Below are 18,609 nucleotides of genomic sequence, written 5' to 3' on the forward strand. Positions count from 1 at the left end.
TAAGGATGACAAAAAAAGAAGAGTCTATATGTTTAGGACAGACTTTTTTCCCCAAAAGTATTTTAGTCCATGGTTGGTTAAATCCATGAATGCATAAATCATGGATATGGTGGGCGAACTTTATAGTTTTCCCCAAGGTATTTATATAACATAAAAATCTATCATATTTACATAAAATATAAACCTAACCATGTACTCATAGTAGAGAATTATTGATAAATTCATTTTCTTCATATTTTAATTTCCGAGTTCATTATTTCTTTAAGAGTGGAAGTGAAAAAACAGCAGCTTGGATTTCATTCTATATCTGATATATAACCTTAGCTTATATGGTTCTAGTTCCCCAAATATAATGAGCTTTGTAGGGAATGATTTCTAAATTTAAATTAGTTTCAGTTTAATGGATTTCCACATCTGGTATAAATGGAGTAACAGAGTAACATGTACCTTGTTCCCTGAAACAATCAAAGAAACTAGGAAACATATATGAAATAGTGGTTTTTAAAAACTGGACATAGAGGCTGGGATGTAGCCCATTAATAGAGTACTTGCCTAGCACGCATGAAGCCCTGGCTTTGATTCTGAGCACCACAAAAGAGAGATGACCTCAAGTATTAAAGGCCTGAGAGAGAGAAAACAAGGAGCAGGCCCTGGTACAGGGAGGAAGAACCCAAGTTTGGTGCAGGGAGACCAAGGCAGCTAGAGTCTTCAGGATAAAGTACTAGAGAGTATTTATAAAAATCCAGAAACATACCAGCCAGGTGTGGTGATGCATGCCTTTAATCCTAGCCAACTCGTGATGCTGAGGCAAGAGGATTGCAGGTTCAAGGTCAGCCTTAGCAATTTAGGGAGATCCTGTCTCAAAATAAAAAAATAAAATAAATAAGGACTGGAAATATGGCTCAGCGATAAAATGTCCCTAGGTTCAATCCCTACCACCTGCCCCTAAAATCCAAAAATATGCAGTACCCAAAGAGCAAAGTTCATAATGTTGGGTGTCCAAAGATTACCAGAAATGCAAAGAAGTATATTAAGGAGAAATCAATGAAGCTAACTCACAACTGATAAGATGCTAGAATTAGCAAATAAGATAAGAAAGCTAATTTAAGTTGAGGTACAGAAGATGTTTAAAAAAAAAAAAAGGCCAAAATCAAACTTCTAGGGATGAAAACTACAATGTATGATGAACTCAACAAGGGATGGAATTAATGGTAGTTTAGATATTGAAAAATATGTGAGTGTGTGTTTGTATGTATATGTACACTTGTGGGAATTTGAGGGTATGTTTGTAAAAAAATGTATCCAAAATGAAGCACAGAAATAAATTATTTTTTTAAAAAATGAAAAACCAGGCATGGTATTAGAAGCCCATAGTTCCAACAACTTAGGAGGCTCAAGTCAGAAGATTGCTTGAGACCAGGACTTCAGAGCTAATCTGGGAAACACAAGACCTGATCTCAAAAAATAAAATTATTAAAATGTAATTTCAGGTGACCTAATATTTGTATAGTTTTTCTTACTGAAGGAGAAGACAAAAAGGGAGAGAAAGGAATGAAAACAATATTTTAAAAGTAAACATGGCTGATATTTCTCCAAATTTATTGAACACTCTTAATTCATAGACTCCAAGCATAAAACAAACCAAGGATAGGAAACATGGGTGGGGGGAAGCGTACTAAGGAATATCATCATCAAATTGCTCATTTGATAATGAGAAAACCTTAGAAATACTTAGAACAAAAGAATACATTACATGCAAACAAAAAGATGATGGCAGGTTTATCATTAGAAAGAGTTAAGACAACAGTGGAGAGCCTAAAGGTAAAAAGAAATTGTTGATCTAGAGTTCAATATGTAGAAAAAATATCTTTTAAAAATAATTTTTTCAGGGGGTAGGGTTGTGGCTCAGCGGTAGAGCGTTTGCCTCGCACAAGTGAGTCCCTGGGTTTGATCCTCAGCACCACATAAAAATAAACAAAATAAAGATAATGAGCCCATGTAGAACTTAAAAAAAATAGTTTTTCATACGTATAAAAGCCAAAAGAACTAAGAGATAAATAATTCATTATTTATGAATGATAAATGCATTCATTCAAAATTATGTTTTAGTAAAATATTTCCAATTTTTATCAGAAAATGATTTAAAAATCTTTAAGATATAGTAAATGTTGATTAGTAAAAAGAAACTCTTCTAATTTTTATCCCTCTAAGAAAGACATTCTATTCTAGTTTTTTTATTCAGTGAGAACTAAGTAGAAAATTTTGGAGTCAACTTTGTAATTTTGCTAACACATCCTTTTTTTTTTTAAACCTCAGGGTCTTGCCTATTTGCATACTAAAGGCAAAATGCATAGAGATATCAAAGTAAGTTCATTTACTATGTTTAAATTGCTAATTGTATTGGAAGAAATTTTTGATGCTAATTTAATAGAATTTGTATTTTTGTTTTAGGGTGCAAATATTTTATTGACAGACCATGGTGATGTAAAATTAGGTATGTTATTTCAATTTTTAATTTTTTTTTCAAAAAATTTAATGAAATTTTAGATGAGAATTGACATTTAATTTTAATATTTATATTGAATCACAATAATGTTTATACTTTAGCCCAGTAATATTTATTCCTGAGACTCAGTTTATAGAAGTTAACCCTAAAGATGAAAAGACCAGATTTATATAAGTATTTAGTCATTATTACTCATAGTAGAAAAAATAGAAACCTAAGTCTAGCAATAGAAAAACTGTTAAACTACATTTTATCACTCATGGAATATTATCCAATCAGCAATTTTTTTAAATATATGAGAGTACAATCGCCTGATATATTAAATGACAAAAACGAACTAGATGTGTATTTGTTTTTTTATAACTCTTTTTAATGACAAAACAATATGAAAAATTATATTTAGAAAAAAAGTCCTCTTTTTTTTTTTTTTTTTTTCATTTGGTACCAGGGATTGTACTCATGGGCACTCTACCACTGAGCCACATCCCTATTTTTTTTATTTTATTTGAGACTGAGTTGCTAAGCACCTCGACATTGCTGAGGCTGGCTTTAAACTCGAGATACTCCTGTCTCAGCCTCCCAAACCATTGGGATTATAGGTGTGTGCCACCGTACCCAGCAAAAAGGACATTTTTAAAAATAGTTTTATCTGTTGTTAAGATAAAAAGGAATTCAGAAATGTGTCTTTCTCATTTGTTTTAATGGTCTTGTTGTTGTTGTTGTTGTTCTTCTTCTTCTTCCCCAAATTTACTTCAGTAAGCCTGTAATAAAAATATTTTTATTCACTTTGTTCTTAATAAAGTACATTTTCACTATAGTAAAATGCTATTGAATTCTTATTAATGAGTTTGTTATAAACTAGGAAATATTTAGGTATTCAATTTATGTACAATTACTTGATGTAAATATCTGGACTATTAATAATGCTATGCCTATTACATTACTGAAACTGAAACTTGTTCTGAAAAGAATTAAAATTTTCTGTTATGTTCTTTTTCCTCATTAGCTGATTTTGGGGTTGCTGCAAAAATAACAGCTACTATAGCAAAGCGAAAATCTTTCATTGGCACACCTTATTGGTAAGAGATTACTGTGATTGGTACATTTTTATCTCTTCATGGTTAATGATCAATCTCTATACTTAATAATTCCAGTTACTGGCAAGTTACTCTTTCTAAAATACTGTTTTAGTATTTTAGAAAGAAATACAATAGGAGACATGGCAATAAATTTTAATAATATGTAAAATAATTTAGTTATTGTAAAAGAAATTGATAATTCATATAAAGAATTAGATTCTTTAATAAGCAGATAATAATTTAGATAATTTATTATTCACAAAGTAGCTTCATACTTCATACCTAATGCCAAAATAGTTATCATTAATTATTTGCTTTAAGAGTTGAAGAAGCTTTCTTGGCATAAAACCTTAAAGGGAAAGATTGATCACTTTTTACATGAAAATTTAGAACAAGCATGTCTGCCACCTTAAAATTTAAGTAATAAAATAGGAAATACTGGCTAAAATATGCCACCCTAGGTTTAATACTTCAGTATGTAAGTTCTTAAAAGTCAGTAGACTGTTTTATTAAAAGCAGAGTTATTAAATTAATACATATAAGAAGTCACAAAATATGAAAAGTGTTTCCCTTGATGAACAAAAATATAAAGTGAACAATGATATTCTTTTCTATCAAATTGGAAAACATCTGGAATCATGAATAATCCCCTCTATCACTAAATATTTGTGAAAATTGATAGAAAATTTTTGAAGAAACTAAAATTGATTATCATGCATGTATGAGTTTGTCAGGATGAACCCAAACCGTGTATAACCTTAAAGCTCTAATAAAAAAATAAATAAAGTAAGCCTATGTTATTGCAAACTCAATTTAATTAGGAATGATGCAGAAAAGTCTTCTGTAAACTGAATACTTTATTCAAAGTGTTTATACATAACCCAGAATAAATTGTTGCTTGTCTGGGAAAAATAAATAAATAATAAGTTGAGAGAAAAGAAAATTTTTTTTTGAAAAGTAATTTAGCTGTGATGTTTTCAAAAATCTTAAGCAACTTTTGGGGGTTTTTAAATTTTTTTTTTAATTTTTGGTAATGAAGCTTGAACCCAGGGGTGCTTTACAACTGAGTCACCTCCTGGAATAAGTTAAGAAAATCATATACATCTTCTCAATTCAAAGGAAGAATATGCTAAAAATGTTAAAAATTATGTTGTAAAAGATGAATAGTCAGTGGATTAAGCTTATGGCAGATTACTAATCAAAATATCAAGATTAAAAGCATATGCGGGCTGGGGTTGTAGCTCAGAGGTAGAACAGTTGCCTAGCATGTGTGAGGCACTGGGTTCGATTCTCAGCACCACATATGAATAAATGAATAAAATGAAGATCCATTAACAATTTTAAAAAGTAGCATATGCAAGGGAATTTAAAAGATGTGTTTCATAAAAGACATGTTTAAGTTAAAAGTATGAATGAGAATGTGTGAAAGAATGACTGTTTTGGTTGAGATTGTGCTTCACTTGTTTTCCATATTTTTTTCATGTATTCCAAATTCTCTTCAGTTATCATATACTGCTTTTAATAACAGGAAATCCCCAGTAAATGTTATATGAAAATGCAGGTAAGTCGGGTTATCTATAGAATTCCCTTCAGTGAAATTCCCATTTCCCTCTTCTGTTGTAAACACTCTTCTCCAGTCAGAATTTTCTGGTTTTCTACCCTAATCATACTATGTGAAATACTGCTATTTTAGTTGTATTTGTTACCTCTTCAGGAATACCTTTTCCTGTTTTTATGTTAAGTTCTCCCCATTGCAAAGAGTGACATACACTCTGCTTTTCATCACCTATGGAAAACTTATGGGTCAGTAGCTAAACCAGGAAGCACAATAGTGTTAGCCTGGCATTCCTGTTAGCCACCACTAAATGATTCTAGTGGGCAGAGGAAATGAAATTGATTTGCTTTTTCTATGCTCCAGCTCAACCTTTCCTGTATGAAACTTGCCTTTAATCTTCAGCTCCAAAGTAATCATTTTCTTCTCTTCAGTCCTGGATCCATTAGTATGTATATAGAACTCACATGTAGTATATACATTTATAGGTTAGCATTTTTAGTATATATCTTACATATCATTAACCACACTTGAGTTGAAAGTGTGTTAAGAGAACTTTTTGTAACTTAAATGCATATAAAAGCAACTTGTGGATATTCAATATAAATATAAGTTAATTCTAAATAGTAAATGTTGAAATAAAAAGAACATTTCTCCTGAGTGGTATCATTTGTACTGTATAATGTCAGATGCCATCATACACCTCTTACTCCCAAGTAACTGCAACTCAGCTACTCAGTTGACCTTCTATATACTTGATAATACTCTACTTAAGGTTCTTACAAGAGTTTTACACTCAGGTCAATATCTTCAGTCAGCCCTTTTTATCCTATTCATTCTACCATAGCCTTCTAAAAGTCCTTTTTCTTTTTTCCTTGGTATACTTGAAATAGTTATCAAACTCACCTATCTGACTATTTTTTCCTCCTCTCACACTGTCCTTCATGTTGTCATGAGTTCTGGATTAAGATTGCTGTCATAATTGAGTCTTTCAAGGGGGTCTAGAAAATCTAAATAAAACATTCTTTTGTAATCAGTAGATCATTCATAATCTAACTTTGACTTCTAAGGTTTATTTCCGAACACTCTCTAGACCCTTTAAACATCTGTTGCAAAGGATAATATTTTTCCATTTCCTATCACAGGCATACTTTTATAAGATAAAATAAAAATGAATTGCTAAAAATTGATCATACATTTGGACAAGGGAGAATGCTTACTCTTTCTGTACTTATTGCCGAATGATAACTAGCTGTGTACAGCCCATCTCATCTGTGGATCACACATACTGAGTTGCCCTGCACCAGCAGCCCTTTAGGTGATTCACATGCTTTCCTTGTCTTCCTGCATTTGCAATCTGAAATGACTCTTCACTCAACTTAGCTCCCTGCTGATTCATTTTTTAAGTCTTATCTCCATTGGGAAGTTTTCTGTGATCTTCACAGTGTTTTAGGTATTCTTTTTCATTTTTCTGTATTACATAACAAGATTCACCTAACACAAATTAAAGTAAAAAGCAAAGTTTTTCTCAGATCACCAGTATTCAAGATTTTTAAATAATAAATTTTAAAAGTGTATGTATATGTGTGTATGTGAGAGAGAGAGAGAATGTGTGTGTGTGTGTGTGTGTGTGTGTGTGTGTGTATGTGTGTGTGTGTGTTAAGTCTTTCCTGGTAAAGTTTCTTCTTTCCTAGTAAAGAGCTCTTAGCTTATTTTCCATCCAAATCTAATGGTTATAAAAAGAAGTAGTATTTTTTTGAAAATGAAAATATTATGTTCATTCATTGGTTCTAGGATGGCTCCAGAAGTTGCAGCAGTAGAGAAGAATGGTGGCTATAACCAACTCTGTGATATCTGGGCTGTGGGAATAACTGCAATTGAACTTGGAGAACTTCAACCACCTATGTTTGATCTTCATCCAATGAGGTGTTTTCATTATTTATAATTATGCAGTTATCAGGGGGCTGGGATTGTGGCTGAGAGGTAGACTGCTCTCCTAGCACTGGGTTCAATCTTTAGCACCATATAAAAATAAAAATAAAGATATTGTGTCCACTCATAACTAAAAAATAAATATTTAAAGAAAATTATGCAGTTATCAATCAGGTCTTTGGAAACCTTGTGATACTGGGATTACAGTTATTTTAATTATGTCAGAATAGAAAAACTATTGTAAAGGACTGGTAAGTAGTTACATTCAAACACTGCTTGATTGCATTGCTGCTCCTCAAACAGAGTGAGTTGCCTGCATTGTTTGAAGTTTTTTCATAAAATATTTTTCCTTAATAATCAGAATAAGACATGCCAGTTATTATTAAATAAGTCTTTTGGAGTCTTTATTTTCATTCCTCCATTAATTGATGTTGTTTCTTGTCCTATATGAAATGGTAAAATGCACAAGAGATTTTATTTTACTATCTCATTTGATTTTCTTCCTCTTACTCTGTCTAGGAATTATGAAGAAATAACTATGCTTAGAATAATTATCATATATCTTAGGATATATTTTCATTCAGAAATAAATATTTGAGGGCTTTTGAAAGTTTTTTTCATATTTTGAAGGACAGATATATGGGACCAAAATTTAACTTTAAATGGTAGAAAATCAAAGTGAAAATTAGAATGGGGAAAATGTTCTCTTAATGTATGATCAACCATGGATTAATGTGTGCTACATAAGGAACTCATTTAAAGACAATAGGAGAAAGAGTATTTAGGAGCAAGTATCAGGTAAAGAAACATAGGGGAAAACTAAAACTACACAAGTTAAAAGATATCTACTGTTATCTTGATTGCCAATAGGTACAGACTTTGAGGGAAATAACTTTATGTTATTTGTTAAGGGCCATACAAATATTTCAGTTATTCTGCTACTAAGAAAATTATACTTAGGAAATAATTCAAGGATTAAGAATTATTAATTTTAGAATAATAGGAAAAAAATCTAAATGATAGTTGCTGAATTATTAAATTGTTTAGCAGTTAGGGGCAGCTCTTGAATATGTGTATACCAAAGGAACATGGAAAATTGATTAGTGATTTAAAATTAGAACACATAATAATAATGCAATAATTGATTAGCATTTAAATAAATACAAAGAAGTGCAGAAAATTTAAAATACTAGAATGGCAAGAATATACATAATATAGTTTTTTTTCCTTTGAATCATTTCATTTTTAAAATGAGAAAATATCTACTATGTTTAAAACAAAAAAGTTTACTTAGAATCCTGGAAGGGTTTATTGTAGGAAATACTAAAATGAAGCACTTTAAAAATTCCCTCTTAAGTCTTCCATCTTTCTACTCCATAGTACAAAGGAAAATGGGTCAAAGATGAATTCTCAGAGACTGACATTTCTGTAATGTATTCTTAAAGGAAGTAGGTGCAATTTGCCTATTTACTCAAATAATTGTTGAAGTCAGTCTTTGGTTAAATGTACAACCAACCTAAAGTTAGAATAATATATCTCTATGTGTCCCAATGGCATTCCTCATAGAAATAGAAAAAGCAGTCATGAAATTCATCTGGAAAATTAAAAACCCAGAATAGCTAAAGCAATCCTTAGCAGGAAGAATGAAGCAGGGTAGCATCATTATACCAGACCATAAACTATACTATAGAGCAATAGTAACAAAAACAGCATGGTATTGGCACCAAAACAGACTGGCACACCAGTGGTACAGAATAGAGGACACAGAGACTAACCCACAAAATTACAATTATCTTATATTAGGCAAAGGTGCCAAAAACATGTATTGGAGAAAAGATAGCCTCTTCAACAAATGGTGCTGGGGAAACTGGAAATCCATATGCAACAAAATGAAATTAAACCCCTATCTCTCACCATGCACAAAACTCAAAGTGGATCAAGGACCTAGGAAAAAACCAGAGACCCTGCGTCTAATAGAAGAAAAAGTAGGCCCTAATCTTCATCATGTGGGATTAGGCCCCAACTTCCTTAATAAGACTCCTTTGGTGCAAGAATTAAAATCAAGAATCAATAAATGGATGGATTCAAACTAAAAATTTTCTTCTCAGCAAAAGAAACAATTTGTGAGGTGAATAGAGAGCCTGCATCTTGAGAGCAAATCTTTACTCCTCACACGTCAGATAGAGCACTAATCTCTAGGGTATATAAAGAACTCAAAAAGCTAAGCACCAAGAAAACAAATAACCCAATCAGTAAATGGGCCAAGGTCCTGAACAGACACTTCTCAGAAGATGATATACAATCAGTCAACAAATATATGAAAAAATGTTCATCATTGCTAACTATTAGAGAAATGCAAATCAAAACTACTCTAAGATGTCATCTCACTCCAGTCAGAATGGCAGCTATTATGAATACAAACAACAGTAAGTGTTGGTGAGGATGTGGGGGAAAGGGTGCACTCCTACACTGCTGGTGGAACTGCAAATTGCTGCAGCCAATGTGGAAAGCAATATGGAGATTGCTTGGAAATCTGACCCAATCCCTCTCCTCAATCTATACCCAAAGGACTTAAAAACAGCATACTACAGGGACACAGCCACATCAATGTTTATAGCAGCACAATTCACAATAGCTAAACTATGGAACCAACCCAGATGCCCTTCAGTAGATACATGGATAAAAAGAAAATGTGGCATTTATACACAATGGAATATTACTCAGCTCTAAAAAAGAATAAAATCATGGCATTTGCAGGTAAATGGATGAAGTTGGAGGAGATAATGCTAAAATATAGTTAGCCAATCCTAAACACCAAATGCCAAATGTTTTCTCTGATATAGGAGGCTGATTCATAGTGGGGAAGTGAGGGGGAACATGGGAGGAATAGATGAACTCTAGATAGGGCAGAGGAGTGGGAAGGGAAAAGAGGGGGCAGGGAGTTAGAAATGGTGGTGGAATGTGATAGTCATCATTATCCAAAGTACATGTATGAAGACACGAATTGGTGTGAATATACTTTGTATAAACCAAAGATATGAAAAAATGTGCTCTATATGTGTAATATGAATTATAATGTATTTCGCTATCATGTAAATTTAAAAATTAATTCAAAAATATATATGTGTTATAGAATTATATGTAATTATATAGACATGTGCTTAAGATATACTATAAGGGCTGGAGTTGTGGCTCAGCGGTAGAGCACTTGCCTCGAACATTCGAGACCCTGGGTTCGATCTTGAGCACCACATTAAAAAATAAACAAGTGAAATAAAGGTGTTTGTGTCCAACTACAACTAAAAAGTAAAAAAATTAAAAAATATATACTACTATTTATATAGGTATCATGGAAGTAAAACTTCTAACATTTGGTAACTTTGCTTTGTGAATAAGGGCTTATTTGAAATTTAAAGATATTTTCTATAGGTAGGAGAAATTTTGTATATGCTATCCAAAATATTAAAAATTTGATTTCCCTATCTCAAAACAATTTTATTCAGTGCCTTCATATATAGTAGTCTTATATAAATTCATTACAGAATATATATTGATTATTAGCTGTAGTAATAAAAGTACTTGGTGTTGCTTTTAACTAAATTTTTTTTTTATTTCAGGGCTCTCTTCTTAATGTCAAAAAGTAATTTTCAGCCTCCAAAACTAAAGGACAAAACAAAGTGGTGAGTTAATGAATACATGGTTTCATAGAATTTTACAGTGGGAAGAAACATAGTTCCTTTATTTTATAGATGATGAAACCAAAGCCCAGAGGTATTAAGCAGTTTGCCCAGAGTTACATCCTAATTTACTCGCACAGTTATGGCAAGAATCTAGGTTTATTTTCCACTCAGTGTTCTTTTATAATCCGCTGCTCTTGTTAAACTCGTTTATTTCTCTTAACTTGGCAGCTTGAGAAAGAGGCATGGTGAGGAAAGGATTTGAAATTAATATATGAAGATTTTTTATCTGTATTATTTTACATCCATTAATTATATATTGACTTACATGGATGATGATGTTTGAAAAGATTTCCCAGATGCTGTTGACACTTACAGTCAGTTTCTCTTGGTTTTCCTTCTATAAAACTTGAAGAAGGGGCTGTGACTGTGGCTCAGTAGTAGAGCACTTGCACTGGCATGTGTGAGGCCGTGGGTTCAATCCTCAGCACCACAAACAAGTAAATAAATAAATAAATAAAAGATTGATTGACAACTAAAAAAATATTTTTTAAAAAAACTTGAAAAAGTTATTACTTATTTTCTTCCTAATCTCTCCTTTCTATTATAAAGTAAAGCAGCTTGCCTGGAATTATAGTTCTTAAGAGTGTCATTAGTTAAATGGTGAAAGTTGAAAATTAATTTTTTGGTATTATCTTTTCCACATTTTATAAAATTAACCAGGCAAACAAGTTTCTAAGTTCATAAATTTGAGAGTTCTTCATCCAGATTACATGGATTTTTGAGGTCTGTGAGCTTCCTGATTCTGTTATATAAATTTTATCTATCTATTTATTTAGTTATTGTAGTTATAGATAGATACAATACATTTTATTTTATTTCATTTTTATTTATTTATGTATATATGGTGCTGAGGATTGAACCCAGAGCCTCACACGTGCCAGGCAAGTGCTCTTCCACTGAGCTACAACCACAGCCCCATAAATTTTATTTTTCTGGTGAGACAGTCGGTAGCTCATTTCAGATTTAAGACCCCCTCCCCCAAGTAGATTCTTAACTGTTAGTTTTATTTAGGAGCTAGGACAGTATTGGAATCATGGCAGGAATGAAAGGCAAATTACACTATTGAAACAAAGGAGTTTATATTCTCCTACTAGCTGTATTCCTTTATACTGACACTGGTTTCTTCCTGTTCCTTATTGTCCAAAGTTTCTAACCATCTGGGAAATGAGGGCTTTATGCAAAAATGACTGAATGTTTATTCAGGAACAAATGACTATTAGGTACAAATTCCAGATTAGTCATTACCACTGGAGAACCTTTGCCACTCTATGATCCACCTGACTCCATGTTTATCTCTGTCAGAAGCCACCAGTTGCAGTGCAGTGATTTGATTCCTCTACTGAGAATTGCCATGTGATTGTTGTCATTGCTAGTCACTGAAGTTACTTGGTTTCTTTGGTTCTTGTCCAGTATCTCCCAGTAGAATCTTGGCAGTGTTGAAAACACTCCTCTTTTTCATGAATAATCAAAACATGGTTCTTCTAATTTGTATCTTCTTCCTTTCCCCACTTCATCAATGCATATAGCGGGAAAATCTTTCCAGTTGCTAAAATCACTCCTTATTTATCCTCTCTTCTAAGAAATTAAGTAGCCTTTTTAGGATTTATATAGTCACTTACATTATGTACCCTACCCTTTGTGCCATCCAACTCTTTTGGAATAGCAAAACTTTTTGGTATAGTATAATAGAAATACTGTATAAATTAGGCAATAAGAAAAGTATGTTTTTACTTCTAAGCAGAACATAAATTATATAAATGACACAGCCTACCGAATTGACACTGGTTTCTTCCTGTTCTGATTTGTATGGGTTGTATATTACTGCTCTGTTACCTAATTCCATTGTACCTAAGATACAAAACTGACCCAGATGTTTCTAAGGAATAGACTGTGCTTTGGGTTTAGTTTTTTGGTTTATGTAGAACTGAGAAATGTAAGGAAAAAAATCCCACGTTTCAGACTTCTATACTGCTTCTTATTTTATTTTATTTAGTAACACCAACAATCTAATAATATTAGTAAGATATTTTTGTCATGTCTCTTTTATTTGAAGGTCATCAACGTTCCATAATTTTGTCAAAATAGCACTAACTAAAAACCCCAAAAAAAGACCAACTGCTGAAAGACTTCTAACAGTAAGTCATTGGAATTGTGAAGGGATTTCTGGTAGTCATGCAGTAATTAGACATTTCAATAGAACAAAAATACTTAGGTTTTTAATATAAAACTGTAAGTTATCTCTTACAACAGGAGTCAGCAAACTTTCTGTAAGGGAGAAGATAGAAAATATTTCAAATATTGTAGGCAGTGAGTCTCTGTCACAACTGCTTACTTTTGCCATTGCAGCATAAAAGAGTCCGTATACAGTACACATGTATGAGAATATTTTTAATACTCAATAAAACTGTATTTAGAGAAAGAGGCAGTATACCAGATTTTGCCCTTGCACTATAGTTTACTGACCCCCGCCTTAGAGAAAACTCATAAATGTTGCCATCATCTAAAATTAACTGCGTTTCTTAGCTGCTTATGTGAATTTATAGTGTGTTCTTTGAGTTTATATATGTGTAAAATACTTTTGAATGAGAAAAAGTGATAGTAATTAAACAACCTAAGAAATCTTTATAATTTAACTGGATTAAATATATGCAAATGTAAAGTATATATGTTTTATTCTTACTGTGATTGATGTACCATATTGTGGTATTCACTTTCATATCAGTGTTATGAGTAATAAATGTCCTTGTTATAGTTGAAGATGTAATCTTACCACCTATCATAGGTTAGACAACTTTGCATAGAGAAATTATTTATGTTCTAAGCTTACCCCAAATTTTTTTTAGTTATATAATTAACAATTCATTCGCTGATTAATGTTTTTACTAATATTTGTATTAGTAGATGCCTATGCTCGTCTATGCTAGTTATTGAATGAAAGACTACAAATAACATTTTCTATAAGCCATAAGGTATATTCATGAAATTATTTTGTTTCATTTTTACTTAGCATACTTTTGTTGGACAGCCAGGTCTCTCCAGGGCTCTGGCAATTGAACTATTGGACAAAGTAAACAATCCAGACAATCATGCACATTACACTGAAGGAGACGATGATGATTTTGAGGTAAGAAAGTGTTTGCAGACCTAATATTTGAAAATAAATGTTTAACATGGCTTTAGAGTTTACTTTCTGATTCACTCTCTCAATTTAGTTAAAATAGTTTAGCAACAAAAGTTAATTATATGAACTATGCTTACTCTACATGTAGTTGTCAGTTCTTGCTTTTTTAAAAAATTGTGCTTTAATATACCTAACATAACTTTTCTATATTTTTCTTAATCCTAGTTCTTGCTAGGATTAATTCTTTTTTCCTTTTTCAGCACATATGGTTTATACATGTATTTTAATATCATACTATACTCATAAAAATATAATTATTAGGGCTGGGGCTGTAGCTCAGTGGTAGAGTGCTTGCCTAGCACATGTGAGGCACTGGATTCCATCTTCAGTTCCATATAAAAATAAATAAATAAAATAAAGGCATGTTGTTCATCTACAACTACAAAAAATTTTAATATATAATTATATATATAATTATTGCTAATAGACAAATTTTTAAGCATTATAAGATATGGAAATGTTTACTACTCTGATTTGATTATTATACACTGTATATGTATCAAATTATTACACTATAACCCATAAATTTGAACAATTAAAATAATCAAAAATAAAAATTTTTAAATCTCTAAGCCATTAACCTTTTATTGTCTACTTTATATCTACACCACAGTATGGTTATTTCTTCTTAATGTGATCTCCTTTCTAGTTTGGTGCCTTTAATTTTTAAGAGGTTAACTGAGTTTAAAGTCAGATATGCCCCCCCACATCCCAGAAATGAAGAGGTTCTTTCTCTTCTCACTAGATCTTAGTTTCTGTATGAGAGTTTGATCTTCTTATAGGCCATATATTGACATTATCAGTTTCCTAGGAAATAAAAAATAAAAAAAGGCAATGTGTTGTGTCCATCTACAAAAAAAAAAAAAAAAAGATTCTCTCTCTCCTCCCTCTCCTCTCTCTCTCTCTCTCTCTCTCTCTCTCTCTCTCTCTCTCTCTCTCTCTCTCTCTCTCTTAATAAACAAAAAAACAAAAACATTACTTTGGACAAAAAGAAAAAATTTATCCATAGCATATGTATATATGATTTTTCATAAAAGAGATTCCTTAGAAATCCATTTGGTCATTTTTGAAGTTTCTCTATTTAATGCTTATCATTGACAGAATGTAAATCATTTTTAAAAAGTAAATTGAAATTCTCATTGGAAATTTATCCTTTCCAATACTTTTTCAGAAGTGTCACTTTTTGCCAGGCATGGTGGTGCATGCCTGAAATCCCAGCAGCTTGAGAGGCTGAGACAGAGTTTAAAGCCAGCCTCAGGAATGCCAAGGTGCTAAGCCAACTCAGTGAGACCCTGTCTCTAAATAAAATACAAAAAATAGGGCTGAAGAATGTGGCTGGTCGAATGCCCCTAAGTTCAATCCCTGATATATAAAAAAAAAAAATTCTTATGTAATTATGTGTAGGACTATCCATAAATATGCTTATCTTCTATGAAAATAGTAAAGTTATTTTGAATGTACTATATGTAAACACAACTTGTAAATCAGGATGAGGGACTTACTGCTCATTGACAGATACCTCTTTATGGCTATATATAACACAAGTATTTTTTGCACCAGGGTCTCTCTTTATGTGTTCTCCTTTTATAATTTGTTTGTTTCTGTGTATCTCTGAATCAGTCTATTTATTTCTCTTTATGCCTTTATTTCCCTTTTATCACTACCTTCAGTTTTGGCAAAAATCCATAACTGAAGCTTGCATGTTAATTGATTCATTTTTATTAAAGAGAATTTTCTACTTAATGTTCTGAAGTTTTAAATTATACTTTATAAATATCATTACTAACATTCACTTGGTGTACTCATCGTGTGCCAAATATTAGGACAAATAATTTCCATATTAACTTTTCTAATTACTCAAAATTGTCCATAGTAGTAGGTACAATTATTAATGTTCTCATTTGTAAAGTAAGGGACTAAGACGTAATTTGCCCAAGATCATATAGCTTAATAAGTAGTGGAACCAGGATTTAAATCCAGGTGAACTACTTCTACAGCCTCCTCTCTTATATAATTTTTAGTGTGCACCATCATTTCTATGTAAATGCTTAATAGAGATTGTCATTAGACATCTTAGTTTCTGTATTGCCTAGTATGTGATATAGTCCTGTCTATGGTAAGTACCTAAAGAATACTTTGTTGAATGTTAAATTGACTTTAATTGAAAACAGTAAATAAACTAGCTATACATGGATTTCCATACCCCCCCTCATTTGAGCTATCATTTGCAGACTTGGAATTAGTAAATAAGAATTTAATTTCTTGTGGCTGGGATTGTGGCTCAGTGGTAGAGCGCTCACCTAGCATGCGTGGAGCCCTGTGTTCAAGCCTCAGCACCACATAAAAATAAATGAATGGAATAAAGGTATTATGTCCAACTACAACTAAAAACAAATAAATAAATATTTTTTTAAAAGAATTTAATTTCTTAAAGATTCAAAAAGTATTAAAATTTATAGCATCAGTGTGAATTAGATACTCCTTGATTTCCCAGTTCATCTCTCACTGATAATTTTAATATGCAACTCTTTTTACTTTCATACCTCTTTGGTGGGCTTCCCAGATTCCCCTTACTTTCAGAATTCTCACTGTCTCTTTAATGATATTATCACTCTATATAGTTCTTCAGATGCAAAGCCTTCTACCAATTAGTTGGTGGTACAGTGGTTTATGAGACTAACACTATCCCTCTCTTCATGGTGTAGCTGCAGAGGAAATTCAGTGGTGTATGAGACTAACACTATCCCTCTCTTTATGGTATAGCCTCAGAGGAAATTCAGAAATACCAACACATAATGTCAATGTGTGATAATCTTTATGGAATGGAAATATAGGGTATTATGAAGGCATATAAAAGTGATATTTTTGCTGAAAATCTGAAGGATAAATTGGAATTAGTTGAAGAGAGTAAGAGTAAATATGCAAGGAGAGGAAACAATATCATATTTGAAAGCCTGGTGATAAGAGAGAAATTGATTTATTAAGGAACTAAAGTAAGTCTGGGTAGAGCAGAAAATAAGGAAGGAAATGATGGAAACAAGTTACAAAGTTAGACACTGGTTATCTCAAACCATGTTAAAATTTTAAATTTTCACCTGAGAGCAGTTGTGTTTAAAAGATCTCTATGAATTCAGAATGGTGATTCCATTACTAATCACTTGTTAAGAGACTGTGGAAGTTATTCAGGATAGAGAGAATGATAGTTTAAACTATGGTGGTAGAGCAATGATGAAAAGAAGTGGATTAATTCAAGAATTTTCTGAGAGCTAAGCATGGTAGCAACTCAAGAGGCTTGAGTTCAAAGCCACAACTTCAAGGCCAATCTCAGCATCTTAGCAAGACCCTCAGTGGCTTAGCTGTATCAAAAAATAAAAAGGACTAGGAATGTAGATCAATGGTAAAATACCTCTGGGTTCAGTTCCCACTACTAAAAATAAAAGAATTTTCTTAAGTTGGTGATTGGATGAAGAATAAGAAATGAGAAAAAAATTACTACCAGATTTTAACTTGAGTAGTTGGATGGATATAAACACATACCGAAGTAGGAACACCAGATTAAAATGAGGTTTGGAAATAAAGATGAGTTCAGTTTTACACAGAACAAGATGTTGCAGACTTTCAAATAGAGAAGAGATTCATGATTGTAGCCTGGGGAACAAAGTTTCGACTACAGATATAGATATGAGAGTCATTAGATATACATATAGTAGATGCTTTAAGGAGTAAATGTGATCACCCAAGGGAACCAAATTAGAATGACAGTAGAAGAGACCTTAGGATAGAATCCTCAGATTTCTCCCAAAATTTGAGGATCAAGTAGGCTAAAGAGATTGATAAGGAGACAGTAAGCCCTGGTCCATCCTGCCACTGGAAGACATCCTCTGGAGCCCAGCCTCTGGCATGGGACTACCCCTTTCAACCAGCAGACTACTGCAGGAGCTCAGGCCTGGACCAGATCTGCCCTCACCGACTTGCACAGGACCCAGGTCCAGGATGCACACTGCAAGAAAGGAAGACACCTAGACAACATGAAAAAACAAGGGAGGAAAGTGCCCCAAACAAACCAGGATACTACAATAACAGAACCCAGGACAGGAGTTCAGAAGGTTCATAATTAAAATGATCTATGAATTAAAGAATGACCTAAATGAGCAAATACAGGTAAAAAGTGATCACTCCAACAAGAAGATAAGAGCACAAATACAGGTAGCAAAGGATTACTTCAAGAAAGAGATAGAGACTCTGAAAAAATAATAATAATCAGAAATCCTTGAAATGAAGGATACAGTAAATCAAATAAAAATCTCAATAGAAAGCATAACCAACAGACTAGATCACTTAGAAGAAAGAACGTCAGATAATGAAGACAAAGTTTACAATCCGGAAATTAAAGTTGATCACACAGTGAAGACAGTAAGAAACCATGAACAGAACATCCAAAAATTATGGGACAGCATCAAAAGACCAAAGCTTAGCGTTATTGGGATAGAGGAAGGCAAAGAGTTTCAAACCAAGGAAATGCACAATCTCTTCAATGAGATAATATCAGAAAATTTCCCAAGCATGAAGAACGAATTGGAAAACCAAATATAAGAGGCTTACAGGAAACCAAATGTACA

At 32.4% G+C, this 18,609-nt stretch overlaps 1 protein-coding gene across 1 annotated transcript in view; it reads left to right on the top strand.

The window, feature by feature from the left end:
- Positions 1–18,609, top strand: part of Map4k5 (mitogen-activated protein kinase kinase kinase kinase 5) — a 112,509-nt gene that overhangs the window by 40,012 nt on the left and 53,888 nt on the right. Inside the window, exons 7-13 of the mRNA XM_005322872.3 lie at positions 2,317–2,364; positions 2,452–2,494; positions 3,513–3,585; positions 6,932–7,063; positions 10,687–10,749; positions 12,863–12,944; positions 13,817–13,933. Of these exons, the coding sequence (XP_005322929.1) occupies positions 2,317–2,364; positions 2,452–2,494; positions 3,513–3,585; positions 6,932–7,063; positions 10,687–10,749; positions 12,863–12,944; positions 13,817–13,933 (558 nt within the window). The remainder of the gene's footprint in view (positions 1–2,316; positions 2,365–2,451; positions 2,495–3,512; positions 3,586–6,931; positions 7,064–10,686; positions 10,750–12,862; positions 12,945–13,816; positions 13,934–18,609) is intronic.

This window comes from Ictidomys tridecemlineatus, chromosome 5 (assembly GCF_052094955.1).
Source record: "Ictidomys tridecemlineatus isolate mIctTri1 chromosome 5, mIctTri1.hap1, whole genome shotgun sequence".
NCBI lineage: Eukaryota > Metazoa > Chordata > Mammalia > Rodentia > Sciuridae > Ictidomys > Ictidomys tridecemlineatus.